Source organism: Mustelus asterias, unplaced genomic scaffold (assembly GCF_964213995.1).
Source record: "Mustelus asterias unplaced genomic scaffold, sMusAst1.hap1.1 HAP1_SCAFFOLD_134, whole genome shotgun sequence".
Lineage (NCBI taxonomy): Eukaryota > Metazoa > Chordata > Chondrichthyes > Carcharhiniformes > Triakidae > Mustelus > Mustelus asterias.
In genome coordinates this window covers 18,330-33,706 of record NW_027590165.1, presented here as the reverse complement: position 1 = coordinate 33,706, position 15,377 = coordinate 18,330, and the positions used below count along the sequence as shown (strand labels likewise).

Here is a 15,377-nt window from a genome sequence, read left to right as displayed (position 1 = left end):
CTCCCTCAAAATGAATGCTAAATTCCATCACATTCTGATGGCTGTTATCTCAGGGTGCCTCCACTATCAGGTCATTAATTAATCCTTATTTGTGTACTTTCCCAGGTCTAGTATAGCCTGCTCTCTCGTAGGTGGCAGAACATGTTGTTCTAATAGACTATCCTGAAAATATTTATCAATTCCTCACCGAGGCTACCTTTGTCCGTCTGATTTTTGTTTTTATCTAGATTAAAATCCGGAATGATAATCGCCATCTCTTTCTGACAAACTCCTTTATACCTTGTTCCTCCTGTGTGGTTAATGTTTAGGGGCCTGTCAATCCCACAAGAGACTTCTTCCCTTTATCGTTTCTCATAAATTTCTTCCTGAACCGTTTCTCCATCCAGGTTTCCTGAGCTTAGTCCATCCCTCTCTATTGTGTTAACACCATCATTAATTAATAGAGCTAGTCCTCCTCCACCTTTTCCTCACTTCCTGTCCTTCCCAAACATCTTGTACCCTTCAATATTCCGGTCCCAATCTATGTCATCCTGCAGCACAAAACGGCTCAGATTATATTCATTTATTTCCATTTTTGTATTAAAAACAATTTAATAAAAACAAGAAGCTAAATAACCAAGAAACTGATGCTACTTCACAGTCTCACATTCACTCACTAACTCACTCTACAAAGGTTACAGGAGTAAAACAGGAAATGTTCCCACACCACTTCTCTGCTGTAATCTGATGATCGAAGTTGCAGTCCTGATGAGAGATCTCCTTTAGTGAAGGATCAGTGAAGGGGTTTTGACAGCCGGGGTAGAAGATGTTTGTTGGGATCCCCTTGAAGGGATGAAGTTGGTTTCTGGTCGTTTCTTCAATCGATGAACAGTCAGTTCCTGTGTGGGTTGAGGTTCAGGGAGAGATTCGTCTGCTCCTTGGTTTGTCACCAGAATGGACGGATTCTTCTTGTGGTGTCCTGAGGCTTCAGAGACTGTGGCCAGAAAAGCAGTTTAATGTTTTTCCTGATGTGTCGTGTCTGGATCTCTTCCCTGGCTGTAGTCAGAATGAGTTTAATTGTTTTTACTCAAACCAATAACTAACCTCAAACCAGCAGTGGCTGTGCTCAGATTTCTCCAGAATCTGCTGCTTCGCTCGGGCTGCTGTCACCGACAGTCACAATCCCTTCTCTTTGTGAGGCAGTGACTCAGTTCCCTGACTGGGTCCTGGGATCCACACAGCAGTGTCACCTGATGGTCAGAGGCAGCTTTGTGAACGCAGTGACCTCCTTTCTAACCTACCATTTTGACAGTCTCTCTGTGCAATGTCCACACTGAATAAGATCCATATTCTAACTGATGTGTGCCATGCCTTACATGGCAGCATCCTCTGTAGCTGGCATCAGACCAGCTCTGAAACCCAACCTCCCAGAGTGACCCCCAAACTGATTGGCCGTAACCAGGGGTGATGACCTGTCTCCAGGTGACATCACAAAGCAGCCAGCAGCCAATCACACGGCGGCCTGCAATGATGTCCCCAAGCGGCTGCAGTGGCCAGTTTGAATGGACGGGGAGTTTGTGACCGCTCCCAGCTCCAGGCACTGGACCCTTCAACAATCTCAACACCATCAACAACTCAATGCAGCAAGAGGTCCCTCACCCCTGACATTACTGGGGCTGAGTGATGGTGTGTTTCAGAGGTTGCATCATCTCATTCGCTGTCCCAAAAGGAAGAAAAATAAATTAAAATGGATTGAATTAAATTGAAAATTGAGTACAGCCACACAAAAAGCAGCACTCGTCAGCTTTTGATGGCCTCCCTCACAACGGCGCGTAGAGCTCTTGATAGTTTGCTTTCAGAACAACTCAAAGGCCATAGTGAGGGAGTCCATCAAAAGCTGCTGAGTGCTTTTTGTGTCGCTGTACTCAATTTTCAATATCTAATATCTGTACTATGTTATCGATATAGATAATAATATCTATATTATCCATAGGATAAAAACTGAGATCATAAACCCAGACCAAACTAGTAGAACAGGGCATTACTCTGGGGACAATCTCCACAGGCTCCTTTACATCATGACTCATGCCCAAGGTCGTGGAGTTGAGGCCATGGTCTTATCTTTCGATGCTGGAAAGGCCTTTGACCAGGAATCATGGGTGTTCCTATTTCAGACTTCAGACGGCCTGGGGTTTGGACCCAACTTTGTAAGATGGGTCCAGATCCTTTATTCAATTCCACAGGCCTCTGTCAGAGCGAATGGTCAAATTTCTGAAGTCTTTGGACTCAAGAGGAGGACAAGACAGGATTGTCCTCTGTCCCCCCTTCTGTTCACTATCTGCATAGAATCCTGAGCACAAATGGTGAGAGACAGTCAGGACATAAAAGGTGTTCTCGCTGGAGAAGAAGAGCACAAATTGACATATTCTGATGACATCCTGCTATATTTATCAGATCCTACAACATCCATATTCTTTCTGAAAAGAGAATATTATAAAGTTTGGCGATTACTCAGGTTACAAAGTTAATGTTGATAAAACTGAGGAAATGGAAATAACTTCCCTGAAATGAGTTCCCTGCTTTTGGAATCTGTGCCACAATTGATAACTTCCTCTGTAAATTTAGAAACCCGACAGTGCTGAAGGAGGCCATTCGGCCCATTGTGCCTGCACCGACAACAATCCCACCCAGGCCCTATTCCTGTAACCCCACATATTTACCCTGCTAATCCCCCTGACACTAAGGGGCAATTTACCATGGCGAGTCAACCTAAACTGCACATCTTTGGACTGTGGGAGGAAACTGGAGCACCCGGAGGAAACCCACACAGACACGGGGATAATTCTCTCTGGACACTCAGTCCAGGTCTAAATAGTGTTTGATATAGCTCAAGCAGAACCTGCCCTGCTCTGGTAGTCTATACATCAGCCAGTAAAGGAAAGTATTCCGTCTGCCGGTCGAAACCACCTTATCGAGCTGTCCTGTTACCCTCAGGAATCACTGGACACTCACTCTGAGATCCCTCTATTCACACACACAGGGAGATCGTATTAGAGAGAGGGGGGGATTGTTATGGGAGATGTAAAGGCCCAATGTGTCATATGGTCTCAATCTGCTGTCTCTCTGCCTTAGAATTATTAAATACCAGCTCGGAGTGTGAGCATCACCAGAATCAAACACACGCCGCTGTTCTTTACATCCAACTCTGTAGCTCGGCCTGGTGTCCCCTTTGCCACATCAGGGTGTGGTGTGAGTTTGGATCTCTCCATCAAACCCATGTTCCTGGTGCTGTGAGGCAGCAGTGATAACCACTGTGCGACCGTGCCGCCCCCGTCTCGAGTTCAGATCCCAGTACTTTTTAGTTGGAGCATTGAGGAGTCAAAAAAACGGAATAAATGTGTGTGAGCGTCGGTGCGCTTATGTTTCTGTATTTCTGTGTGTCTGTGTGAGAGTTTCCAACTGTGTGCATGTGTTTGTGTGTGTGAGCGTGTGTGTGTATTTCAATGTTTCTGTGTGTGTCTGTATCTGTGTGTGTATTTCTGTGTGCACGTGTGTGTGAATGTGTGTCTGCGCGTGAGTGAATGTATATCACTGTGAGTGTGTGTGTGTTTATTACTGTGGGTGTCTCTGTGAATGAGTGTGTGTGTGTCCGTGAGTGTGCATCTGTGAATGTGTGTCTGTGAGTGTGTGTCTGTGTGTATGTGTGTCTGTGAATGTGTGTCTGTGAATGTGTGTCTGAGTGTGTGTGTGTGAGTGTCTGTCTCTGTGTGTTTATGTCTGTGTGTGTGTGTGTGAGTGGTGGAGCAGGCTCGATGGGTTAAATGGCCTACACATATTTGAGATTTAAATATATTGATACAGATGCATGCTGTCACCCCCCCTCCCTCCCCACCCAGCCACAGAAAGATATCTGCAGTTTTGTCATATTTTTTGAACCATTTAATGTGACAGAATGCGAAACATCCTGGCCAATGACACAAACAATGATCCAGCATTGTCAGCAGCATCGCTGGAAACATCAAATTGCAAAGTTATTCATATTTTGTAAATTGACAAAACTGATGGAGAGGTTTGAGTTCAGGGAAATGTAAACCGACACAACTTAGATTGAAAAGGGATGGAACAATGTACTTTAATAAATGATGAAAAGTGGAAGCTCAAAATGTTCCGATATTTCACAGCTGGACTCACACAATACACAGAGCAATGTCTCTGATACTCTGGAATTGCTGTAAATGTGGTTAATCTCAGTACGGAGGCTGCTTTCATGGTTCAATGTTAATCTGATCACTCTCATCAAAACAGGGTCAACATTTCTGTACAATGTGAGTGAATCGTAAGTTAATATAGTTCAGTTTCAATGTTTAAAATAACCAGTCACTTTTCTGTGCTGCTTTGGGAATGTCAGAGGAATGTAGTTCACAGTAAAGTGTGAACAATTGTATTGGGGAATAATTGGAAGCAGTTTCCATTGAGAGCTTCCTGCATTCTGGAAATGTGTGTGATCTATTCAGAGATTGGAAATGACGGATGAATAAAGAGACAGTTTGTTGTTAGTTTCATGACATTGTCTGCCTTGAAGGTTCACCAGTTCCATGTGCTGAGAGAAAGGAATGATTAAACAATGTCTATAATTCAAATCCTTCAGACAAGTGAAAAAGCAGGAGAACAACTGAATCCACAAACGCTGCCGCAGACAGTATTCGAAGCTTCAACTTCATGTTTGAATGTGAAGGGCTGATTGAAATAAACAGGAGGCCACACTGGGATGCTGAGCAATTTGATTCCTGTTTTTCCTAAACTAATAAAAACCTGTGATGAAACATTCCTTGGACAGAGCAGAGGGAATTTTACTCTGTATTTAGGCCATTACAGTATTTGTGTTGGGAACATTTGATGAATAGTGCAGATTAAACATTATTCTTAACCGCTGGAATTTAAATTAGAGCCTGATTTAATCAAACATTTAAAATAATGAGGTAAAGGGAGAGGCTGATAAAGAACAAGTTTTTCTGCTGGCTGGGAACTCCAGGATTTGGGGACATTTGGATGTAGCCTCAGTTTAGGATTTTAGAAATGTGGGAATGAAATCATTGCCAGATGTGGTGTGGAGTTAGTTTGAAACAATCTTCTGCAAATGGCTATTGATGCTCAGTCACTTGTTATTATTTTAAACCTGGGGTTGATAGATTTCCCTTAGTCCAAGGGGTAAAGAGGTAGAGAGTTAGATCACAGATCAGCCATCATCTTATTGAATACTGGAACAGGCTTTCAGGAAGATTATTCCAGATTCCAAGCAGCCTCTCGGTGAAGTGATTTTACTCACTTCACTTCTGATCCATTTCCCCATCATTAATAATCTGTACCCTCTAGTTCCTGACCATCTCTTGAGAGGGAAGATTTTCTCACTCTTTAACCAGTCCATACCTCTAAGGATCTTGAATCTCTCTGTCAAGTCTCCTCTCAGCCTTGTTTTCTCTGGGGTGCGGGGAGAAAACATTCATTTCCACATCCTTCCCATTATTAAACTCTGACCAAAGGGGAACAGATTTCAAAATGAAATGAAGGTGCAAATGCCTGGTGACTGTCCCAGTATTAAATTAATTAAACACATCAAAACATTTTTGGTGGGGGGAGTGGGTGGGGGCTTTACTCCAGAGGCTGGGCAGTTTAGGAATATCCATTACAATTACAGAGCAGCAGCACTAACCCTTTCTGTTCCAAGACTCAATAACATAGATCATGTCACATACTGAGCAGTATTCAGTTAAAACTAGCCCAGACCAGACAACACAAAGTTAATTTAAATTGAAATAATAGGTGATGCGAGGAGATTGTTCTGAAGAAATGATATTAATTTGAAAGTGATTAATTCATAGTCTTTGAAGAATTTCCCCGATTCAATGTGATGCTTTTAATGGTGTAGAATATCTACCCACTTTTCAGCGCCGGCATCTGCAACTGTAGATGGATGAAAAGCAACAATCCGACAAACACCAGGTAATATCTGTCATGGTAAAATAAACAGTTTGATAAATAATGGCAATATCTGACATCATGCATCTGTCCTGAGATCTCTGGGATAATCCAAAATAAATCATACGTTCAGAAATTAAATAAAGCTGAGGTGACTGTGCAGGAACAGAGTGAAATTGTGAGTTCTACCTTTCTATGCTCTCGCTCTGCATCTGCTCAGTGAGATATAAGGAACAAGGAAAGAGGGAATCGCATTTCCGAGGCTCCGATCCTGTGCAATGCTGCTCCAGTGTTCCTGTGTTGCTTTCGTTCGAGGGATGTCGGTTTCAGAGGAAATGTTATCACTTGTTGTCCAACTTAAATGTTATTTGGTTACAGGGCGCTGCGATTTCATTAACCGCTGCAATGCGTGGGTTTGTTGCTTGATAGTGGTTTGTGATGTGCGTTTCTGTGGGTTTATGGCTGCATGTTGCGAGCATTAGAGAGAGATTCTGTGTTTCTCTCTGTGTCAGTACGTGGATAAGAGTGTACAATTGTCTGTGTTTGTGATTGTGTGGGTGTCAGTTTGTGCCTGTGTGTCTGGAAATAGGTGCAGGTGTGTTATCTTGGAAACAGGAATTACAGAGTGCAGCAGAGTTTACCCACTCCCATTCTGAATGGAATTAGTGTCTGATAACTGCACCAAATGTACACATTACAGTCTGAGATCATCCCCAACTACAACCTCCAGACAATATCTCCCATAGGGAATGAGGGAACAGAGTTCATGTACAGTGTCTGGTGATAAAAGGGTGAATTCACCAGCCGGGGTTCCTGCTGCAAACTCCAATCCCTGTCAATATTGTTCAATATTCACACTGCAGTAACCGGTTCCCAGATGCAGACATGGGACTTACTGAACTTGCCTGAGGCTCACAGAGAGCAGCGCCTGCAGTAGCTGTGAGCCGCCAGCAGGTGGTGGCATTGTGTCACTTTAATCACCAGATAGTGAAAGAGGTTTTGAGGAGAGGCTGGTGGAGCCTTTAATTCATTCACAGAGACAGAGAGGAAACTCTGACAAGATTGACCAATCTGCCCTCTGCTGGACACTGTCAGAATCACACACACACTGTTCTCTCTCTGGAGAATGATCTCTGCTGCTCCATTTTGAAAGGAGGTTGAAGACTCTGTTGCTGAGAACACTGACAACACATTGCTGCTTAAACAATGGTTTGCAGCAATCTTTCCTTCAATGTGGAGACTAAAACTACAACAGTTTTCCAGCTGGGAAACCAGGTAAGCAGGGAAATCAGTGCCAGGCTGGAGGGGCTGATGGAATAGGGAGGGAGAGGGGCAGGAATGAAGGGTTTGGAAGGAGCTATCGAAGATCTTCACAATTCAGGATTTCACTGTAACCGGTGGAGCAGCAATGTTTATAGATTGAAATGTTCACGCTGTCACTGTCAGTCCCCGTCTGGATTCCCGCAGAGACTCCAGCTGGCTCTTTCCATTTCGACTGAACTGATTCCTCTCCAGCCTGAAACAGAGTAAAGATGAAACAGGAAATAAACAGATTGAACAACAGAGTAAATAACAGGAGACTGGAGTTAATGGGACAAATCTTCTGGTCTCTGGATCGCCAGAGGCCAGACACACATCCGAAGATGAGCATCGGGACCCTGTGGATGTCCTGACGCACTGATCTACCTGGGAATTGTCCCAGAGGTATTAACTACTATTGGGGAACTCCCCTGCTGCAGTTAGAGTCAGATACTTGGGACAGATCCACAAAGTTTACCTGGATAGTTACTCAGGTAATGTTAGACAGCTCACCACCTGGGCTAATACCTGAATAGCACACCCGAGTCCCCCAATCACTTCCCACTGATCCCCATACTCCACCTCCCACAATCTGACTAGACCCACTCATAGAGTCTCAGAGGTTTACAGCATGGAAACAGGCCCTTTGGCCCAACTTGTCCATGCCACCTTTTTTTAAAACGCCTAAGCTAATCCCAATTGCCCGCATTTGGCCCATATCCCTCTATACCCATCGTACCCATGTATCTAAATGTTTTTTAAAATATAAAATTGTCCCCGCCTCTACTACGAACTTTGGCAGCTTGGTCCAGACACTCGCCATCTCTGTGTGAAAGAAATTGCCCCTCTGGACTCTTTTGTATCTCTCCCCTCTCACCTTAAACCTATGCCCTCTAGTTTTAGACTCCCCTACCTTTGGGAAAAGATATTGACTATCTCGCTGATCTAAGTCCCTCATTATTTATAGACCTCTATAAGGTCATCCCTCAGCCTCCTACGCTCCAAGGAAAAAAGTCCCAATCTATTAGCCTCTCCTTATAACTCAATCCATCCAGTCCTAGTAGCATCCGAGTAAATCTTTTCTGCACTCTTTCTAGTTTAATAATATCCTTTCTATAATAGGGTGGCCAGAACTGTACACAGTATTCCAAGTGGGGCCTTATCAGTGTCTTGTACAACTTTAACAAGACGTCCCAACTCCTGTATTCAATGTTCTGACCGATGAAACCAAGCATGCTGAATGCCTTCTTCACCACTCTGTCCACCTGTGACTCCACTTTCAAGGAGCTATGAACATGCACCCCTAGATCTCTTTGTTCTGTAACTCTCCCCAATGCCCTACCATTAACTGAGTAAGTCCTGCCCTGGTTCAATCTACCAAAATGCATTACCTCGCATTTGTCTAAATTAAACTCCATCTGCCATTCGTCAGCCCACTGGCCCAATTGATCAAGATCCCATTGCAATTGGAGATAACTTTCTTCACTGTCCACTATGCCACCAATCTTGGTGTCATCTGCAAACTTACTAACCATGCCCCCTATATTCTCATCCAAATCATTAATATAAATGACAAATAACAGTGGGCCCAGCACCAATCCCTGAGGCACCCCGCTGGTCACAGGCCTCCAGTTTGAAAAACAACTCTCGACAACCACCCTCTGGCTTCTGTCAAGGAGCCAATTTTGTATCCATTTAGATACCTCACCCTGGATCCCGTGAGATTAAACTTCATGCAACAACCTACCATGCGGTACTTTGTCAAAGGCCTTGCTAAAGTCCATGTACACATCAACTGCACTGCCCTCAGCCACCTTCTTGGTTATCCCTTCAAAAAACTCAATCAAATTTGTGAACATGATTTTCCACTCACAAAGCCATGCTGACCTTCCCAAATCAGTCCTTGCATCTCTAAATGCCTGTAGATCCTGTCCCTCAAAATGCCTTCCAACAATTTACCCACCACAGATGTGAGGCTCACTGGCCTGTAGTTCCCAGGCTTTTCCCTGCAGCCCTTTTTAAACAAAGGCACAACATTTGCCACCCTCCAATCTTCAGGCAGCTCACCCGTGACTATCGATGATTTAAATATCTCGGCGAGGGGACCCGCAATTTCCTCCCTAGCCTCCCACAATGTCCTGGGATATACCTCATCAGGTCCCACAGATTTATCGACTTTGATGCGCTTTGAAACTTCCAGCACCTCCTTCTCTGTAATATGTACACTCCTCAAGACATCAATATTTATTTCCCCAAGTTCCTGTAACATCCATGCTTTTCTCAACAGTAAATACTGATGAGAAATATTCATTTAGGATCTCACCCATCTCTTGTGGATCCACACATAGATTGCCTTGTTGATCCTAAAGAGGCCCTACCCTCTCCCTTGTTACTCTTTTGCCCTTTATGTATTTGTAGAAGCTCTTTGGATTCTCCTTTGCCTTATCTGCCAAAACAATCTCATGTCCCCTTTTTGCCCTCCTGATTTCTCTCTTAACTCTACTCCTACACCCCCTATACTCTTCAAGAGATTCACTTGATCCCAGCTGCCTATGCACGTCATGTACCTCTTTCTTCTTCTTGACCAGGGCCTCAATATCCCGAGTCATCCAGGGTTCCCGACTTCTGCCAGCCTTGCCCTTCACTCTCAGAGGAATGTGTTCACCCTGAACCCTGGTTAACACACTTTTGAAAGCATGCCACTTACCAGACGTCCCTCTTCCTTCCCACAGACACCCCCAATTAACGTTTGTAAGTTCCTGCCTGATACCAGCAAAATTGGCCTTGTCCCAGTTTAGAATATTAACTTTTGGGACAGACCTATCATTCTCCATAGGTATCTTAAAACTAATAGAATTATGGTCACTGGTCCCAAAGTGATCCCTCACAAACACTTCTGTCACCTGCCCTTCCTTATTTCCCAAGAGGAGGTCACGTTTTGCCCCCTCTCTAGTCGGGCCATCCACATACTGAATGAGAAATTCCTCCTGAATACACTCAACAAATTTCTCTCCATCCAACCCTCTAATACTATGGCTGTCCCAGTCGATGTTGGGAAAATTAAAATCTCCGACTATTACCGCCCTATTTTTCTTGGAGCTATCTGTAATCTCCTTACATATTTGCTCCTCAATTTCCCGCTGACTATTTGGGGGCCTATAGTACAACCCTATCAAAGTGATTTCCCCCTTCTTATTTCTCAGTTCTACCCATAGAGACTCAGTGGCCGAACCCTCGGATATATCCCCTCTCAGTACGGCCGTGATGCTTTCCCTAATCAAAAGTGCAACTCCCCCTCCTCTCTTACCTCCTGTTCTATCTTTCCGATAGCATCTGTACCCTGGAACATTGAGCTGCCAGTCCTGTCCCTCCCTTAGCCATGTTTCAGTAATTGCTATAATATCCCAGTCCCACGTACCCATCAATGCCCTGAGTTCATCTGCCTTGCCCGTCAGGCCTCTTGCATTGAAATAAATGCAGTTTAATCTGGACTTCCCTTGCTGTCTGCCTTGCTTCTGTCTGATCTGTCTGGTACTAGGATTACTGACACTGCCTTTGCTAATTTACGTGCTCTCTTTAACTTCCGTGCTGTCCTCAAACTTCTCTTCTGTCTCCCTACTGCTTTGGATCCCACCCCCCTGCCAACCTCGTTTAAACGCTCTCGAGCTGCTCGAGCAAATCTCCCCGCCAGGATGTTAGTCCCCCTCCAGTTCAAATGTAACCCATCCCTCTTGAACAGATCAGCCCTTCCCCAGAAAAGATCCCAATGATCCAAAAATCTAAATCCCTGCCCCGTGCACCAGCTCTCAAGCCAGTCATTCATCTGCCTAATCCTCCTATTCCTACTCTCACTAGCACGTGGCACCGATAGTAGTCCTGAAATTACTACCTTCGAGGTCCTACACGTTAGCTTTCTGCCTAACTCTCTATATTCACATTTCAGGACCTCATCCCTTTTCCTACCTATGTCGTTGGTACCAATATGTACAACGACCTCTGGCTGCTCACCCTCCCCCTTAAGAATGTCCTGCAATCGCTCAGAGACGTCCTTGACCCTGGCACCAGGGAGGCAACACACCATCCTGGAGTCTCAATTGCGGCCACAGAAACGCCTGTCTGTGCCTCTAACTAGCGAGTCCCCTATTACTACTGCTCGCTTGCTCTTTGCCCGACCCTGTCCCACAGCAGAACCAGCTGTGGTGTCACAGGCCTGGCTACTGCTGGTATCTCCCCCTGACAGGCTATCACTCCCGTAAATCATCTCTACCTCCCCTCCAGCCCGACTATCTCCCACCAGCCCTTGAACAAATCTGACTAAACCTCCCAACTTGGCCTCATCCGTCCCACCCTCTCCTGACCTGACTCAGAAACATGGAAGATAGGAGCAGGAGGAGGCCATTTGGCCCTTTAAGCCGACTCCACCATCCATCACAATCATGGCTGATCGTCCAACTCAAAAGCCTAATCCTGCTTTCTCCCCATAACCTTTGATCCTGTTCGCCCCAAGTGCTATATCCAGCCGCCTCTTGAATACATTCTTGACTATATCTCTGACTTAAACGGATTACTCAAGAACCAACCCCAACCCACTACTCTCCAAAGCTAGAAACCAAACCCAACCCCCGACCACGCAACCAAATCTAACGAGACACCCAACAACATTACCAACTCCCAGCCACCATCCAAACTGCTGATTAACCCTCCAACCCAACACAACACAACTCGACCACCCTCCCGACACCCAGAACTAATCCTTGAACCTCTCCTCAGCTCCCTGACTAACCACTCATCCAGCGACACACCAACCCATTCACTCCCACAATCAACTAACACTTATGGAGCTCCCCGGAGTCACTGTGCTGTAAATAAGGTGTGTGTTCTCTCTTCCCCGACTCTACTCTGCTCTGATGGAGCTCCCCGGGGTCACTGTGCTGTAAATAGGGTGTGTGTTCTCTCTTCCCCGACTCTACTCTGCTGTGATGGAGCTCCCCGGGGTCACTGTGCTGTAAATAAGGTGTGTGCTCTCTCTTCCCCGACTCTATTCTGCTCTGATGGAGCTCCCCGGGGTCACTGTGCTGTAAATAGGGTGTGTGTTCTCTCTTCCCCGACTCTACTCTGCTGTGATGGAGCTCCCCGGGGTCACTGTGCTGTAAATAAGGTGTGTGCTCTCTCTTCCCCGACTCTATTCTGCTCTGATGGAGCTCCCCGGGGTCACTGTGCTGTAAATAGGGTGTGTGCTCGCTCTACCGCGACTCCACTCTGCTCTGATGGAGCTCCCCGGGGTCACTGCTGTAAATAGGGTGTGTGCTCTCTCTTCCCCGACTCTTGTCTGCTCTGATGGAGCTCCCAGGGTCACAGTGCCGAAGATCCTGGGAGAAATATGCAGCAGTTTCAGGTTGGGAGAATTTTTAAACATACCGGCAATCTGCTTACCATTGCTGCTGCTTGGAAGATTCAGGCCCATTTATATTTTAAATCCATTTAAATTTTAATTGTTACACTAAAAATTAACACAAACACTCACCAGATCACCTCCAGACTACTGCAGGTCAGTATGAGGCGGCGGAGAGCAGGGACAGATTGATCTGTGAAGGAGTTTGATCCCAGGGACAGAATCCTCAGTGACTGGTTTGTACGGAGAGCGGAGGCGAGATCCTCAGCACAAGAATCTGTGAGAGCGTTCCTATACAGACTGGAGACCAGAGAGAGGAATAACAGGAATCAGGCTCAATCCCCAGTGTTTTAAATAATACTGTTAATAACAATAATAATGTATTGTATCAGACATTCCAAAAACACAACCTGCATTTCTGTAGAATGAGGAAATACTCAATGCTGAAAATGAAATATAAATAAACTGGAAATGCTCAGCAGGTTAGCTAAATACATGTGAAGAGAGAAACAGGGGTAAAGTTTGAGCTTCCATTGGAACTGGGAACGGGCAGTGAATTGACAGGTTTGAAGTGACAGCGGTGGGTGGCTGGGGAAGAAACAAAGAAAGGACAAACTGGAATTACAGGAGTGATTAAATGATAAAAGTGATGATGGGACAGGACCATAATCACAGGATCACCATGTCCTTACTCGGAGTGGCTCGGGAGGGACATGGGATGGTCAGTGGTTTGGGAATGCAGATTGTGGTGAGGTTGAAGATAATGGCTGCGATTTTACCAGAAGCTCTGAAGTCCCAAACATGGGGATTGGAAATGGCTGGTGTGTCCGTGTGGGCAGGATAGGCAGAGTTATGAAGGTGATATTGTCAGAGGCATTGAGTTTAAAAATTGGCAAGTCATGTTGCAGCTTTATAGAACCTTCGTTCGGCCGCACTTAGAATATAGTGTTCAATTCTGGTGCCACTCTACCAGAAGGATGTGGAGGCTTTGGAGAGGGTACAGAAAAGATTGACCAGGATGTTGCCTGGTATGGAGGGCATTAGCTATGAGGAGAGGTTGGAGAAACTTGGTTTGTTCTCACTGGAGCGACGGAGGTTGAGGGGAGACCTGATAGAAGTCTACAAGATTATGAGGGGCATGGACAGAGTGGATAGTCGGAAGCTTTTTCACAGGGTAGAAGAGTCAATTGCTAGGGGGGGCACAGGTTGAAGGTGCGAGGGGCAAGGTTTAAAGGAGATGTACGAGGCAGATTTTTTACACAGAGTAGTGGGCGCCTGGAACTCGTTGCTGGGGGAGGTAGTAGAAGCAGATATGGTGGTGACGTTTAAGGGGCGTCTTGACAAGTACATGAATAGGATGGGAATGGAGGGATATGGTCCCCGGAAGGGTAGGGGGTATTAGTTAAGTCAGGCAGCATGGTGGGTGCAGTCTTGGAGGGCCGAAGGGCCTGTTCCTGTGCTGTAATTTTCTTTGTTCTTTGTGTTTCTCTCCAATAGAGAGACAATTTGTTACATGTAGCTTCAGGGATACAATTTAATAAACGTGCGGCAATGGGAGGAGATGGGATTCCATGAACCCCACAGCCGGTAAGAGGACCAAACCCTCAGATTTAGCATCATTCTACATCACACTCTAATCACCAAACCAAATGAACTAACCAACTCCACATATACCCAAACAGGCACATTAATATCTGACAGGTTCGGGAAATCCGTGCACTCAGGCAGCACAGGCAGAATCACAGAATTGTGACTGAGCAGGCGGAGGCCATTCGGCCCATTGTGTCTGCACTGACTCTCCGAATGAGCAACTCACTAAGTGTCATCCCCCCACCTTCCCCCCAAAACCCTGTGCATTCCAGAGCTTAACCACTGGCTGCAGGGGAAGGCCGCATTCAGGCAAAGCTGGCACCAGATTTAAAGGCAGCCAGCCGCACTTTTAAAGGCTCAGAAGGGAGCAGTGAGGGAGCCCTGGTTAATGAACAAAGGGCTGAAATGGCAGAAGGCAGATTAAACCCAATTCGCTGACACTACCCTGGAAATTCTCAAGGCTATATCGGTTTGGAGGGAGGTTCTGTTCCCTCAGGAGTGGAGGAGGAGACCTGTCACATCAACCCAAGCAAGTCTGGATAGAAACTGCCGAGGGCCAGAGCAGGCAGCACGTGGCTGCAGTGAGGCAAAAGGATCAATAACCTGATATGTTCTGACAAGGTGAGCGTTAAACTTACAGGCTGATATGTGAATAAGGATGAAAGAGAAATTGTGGAAAGAACATCTCCACCCAGACACTGGCAATGTCCAGACAGCAGCATCAATCTTCAGGAACATGTCAGCCTCTCTGTGAAGGGTTCCGGTCAGTCAGAGATGACTGCTGCACTGCCGACACTGAGTGACCATCCTGGTGGTCCCATGATGGGTAGTCTGGCAGCACCATAGGCTTGTGTGTGTCTTTGATGGGTGAGTAACAATGGAAATTTATGTGCTTGTAGAAGAGGGCACACAGCGTCAGAGAAGGAGCCAAGAGTGACAGTGTCTGGATTGTGTCATCCTTATGCCAATGGAAGATGCAGTGCTGGAGCTGGGAGACCTGGAGGCTGGGTGGGCAATCGCTGATGGTGAGATGGGTTGTGGATCCAGAGAGAGTGAGTGAGTGAATGGATGGGCACAGGAGAGACTCTGCTGCTGAGTCCATAACTTGGAGCTTGTGTGTTCATCATTGGTCACATGGAGC

At 45.8% G+C, this 15,377-nt stretch overlaps 1 protein-coding gene across 2 annotated transcripts in view; it reads right to left on the bottom strand.

The window, feature by feature from the left end:
* LOC144484915 (NACHT, LRR and PYD domains-containing protein 3-like) overlaps positions 1-15,377 on the bottom strand; it is a 36,941-nt gene that overhangs the window by 5,547 nt on the left and 16,017 nt on the right. The window contains exons 4-5 of one of the 2 annotated variants that reach the window (XR_013496125.1): positions 12,779-12,946; positions 6,145-7,471 (exon numbers count right to left, since the gene is read on the bottom strand). Coding sequence is in view for 1 of the 2 variants with exons in the window: in XM_078203275.1 (XP_078059401.1) it covers positions 7,384-7,471; positions 12,779-12,946 (256 nt within the window). In the remaining variant the exon portion in view is untranslated. Of the gene's footprint in view, positions 1-5,869; positions 7,472-12,778; positions 12,947-15,377 lie in introns of those variants that run through there. The other variant, XM_078203275.1, reaches the window with a different exon arrangement.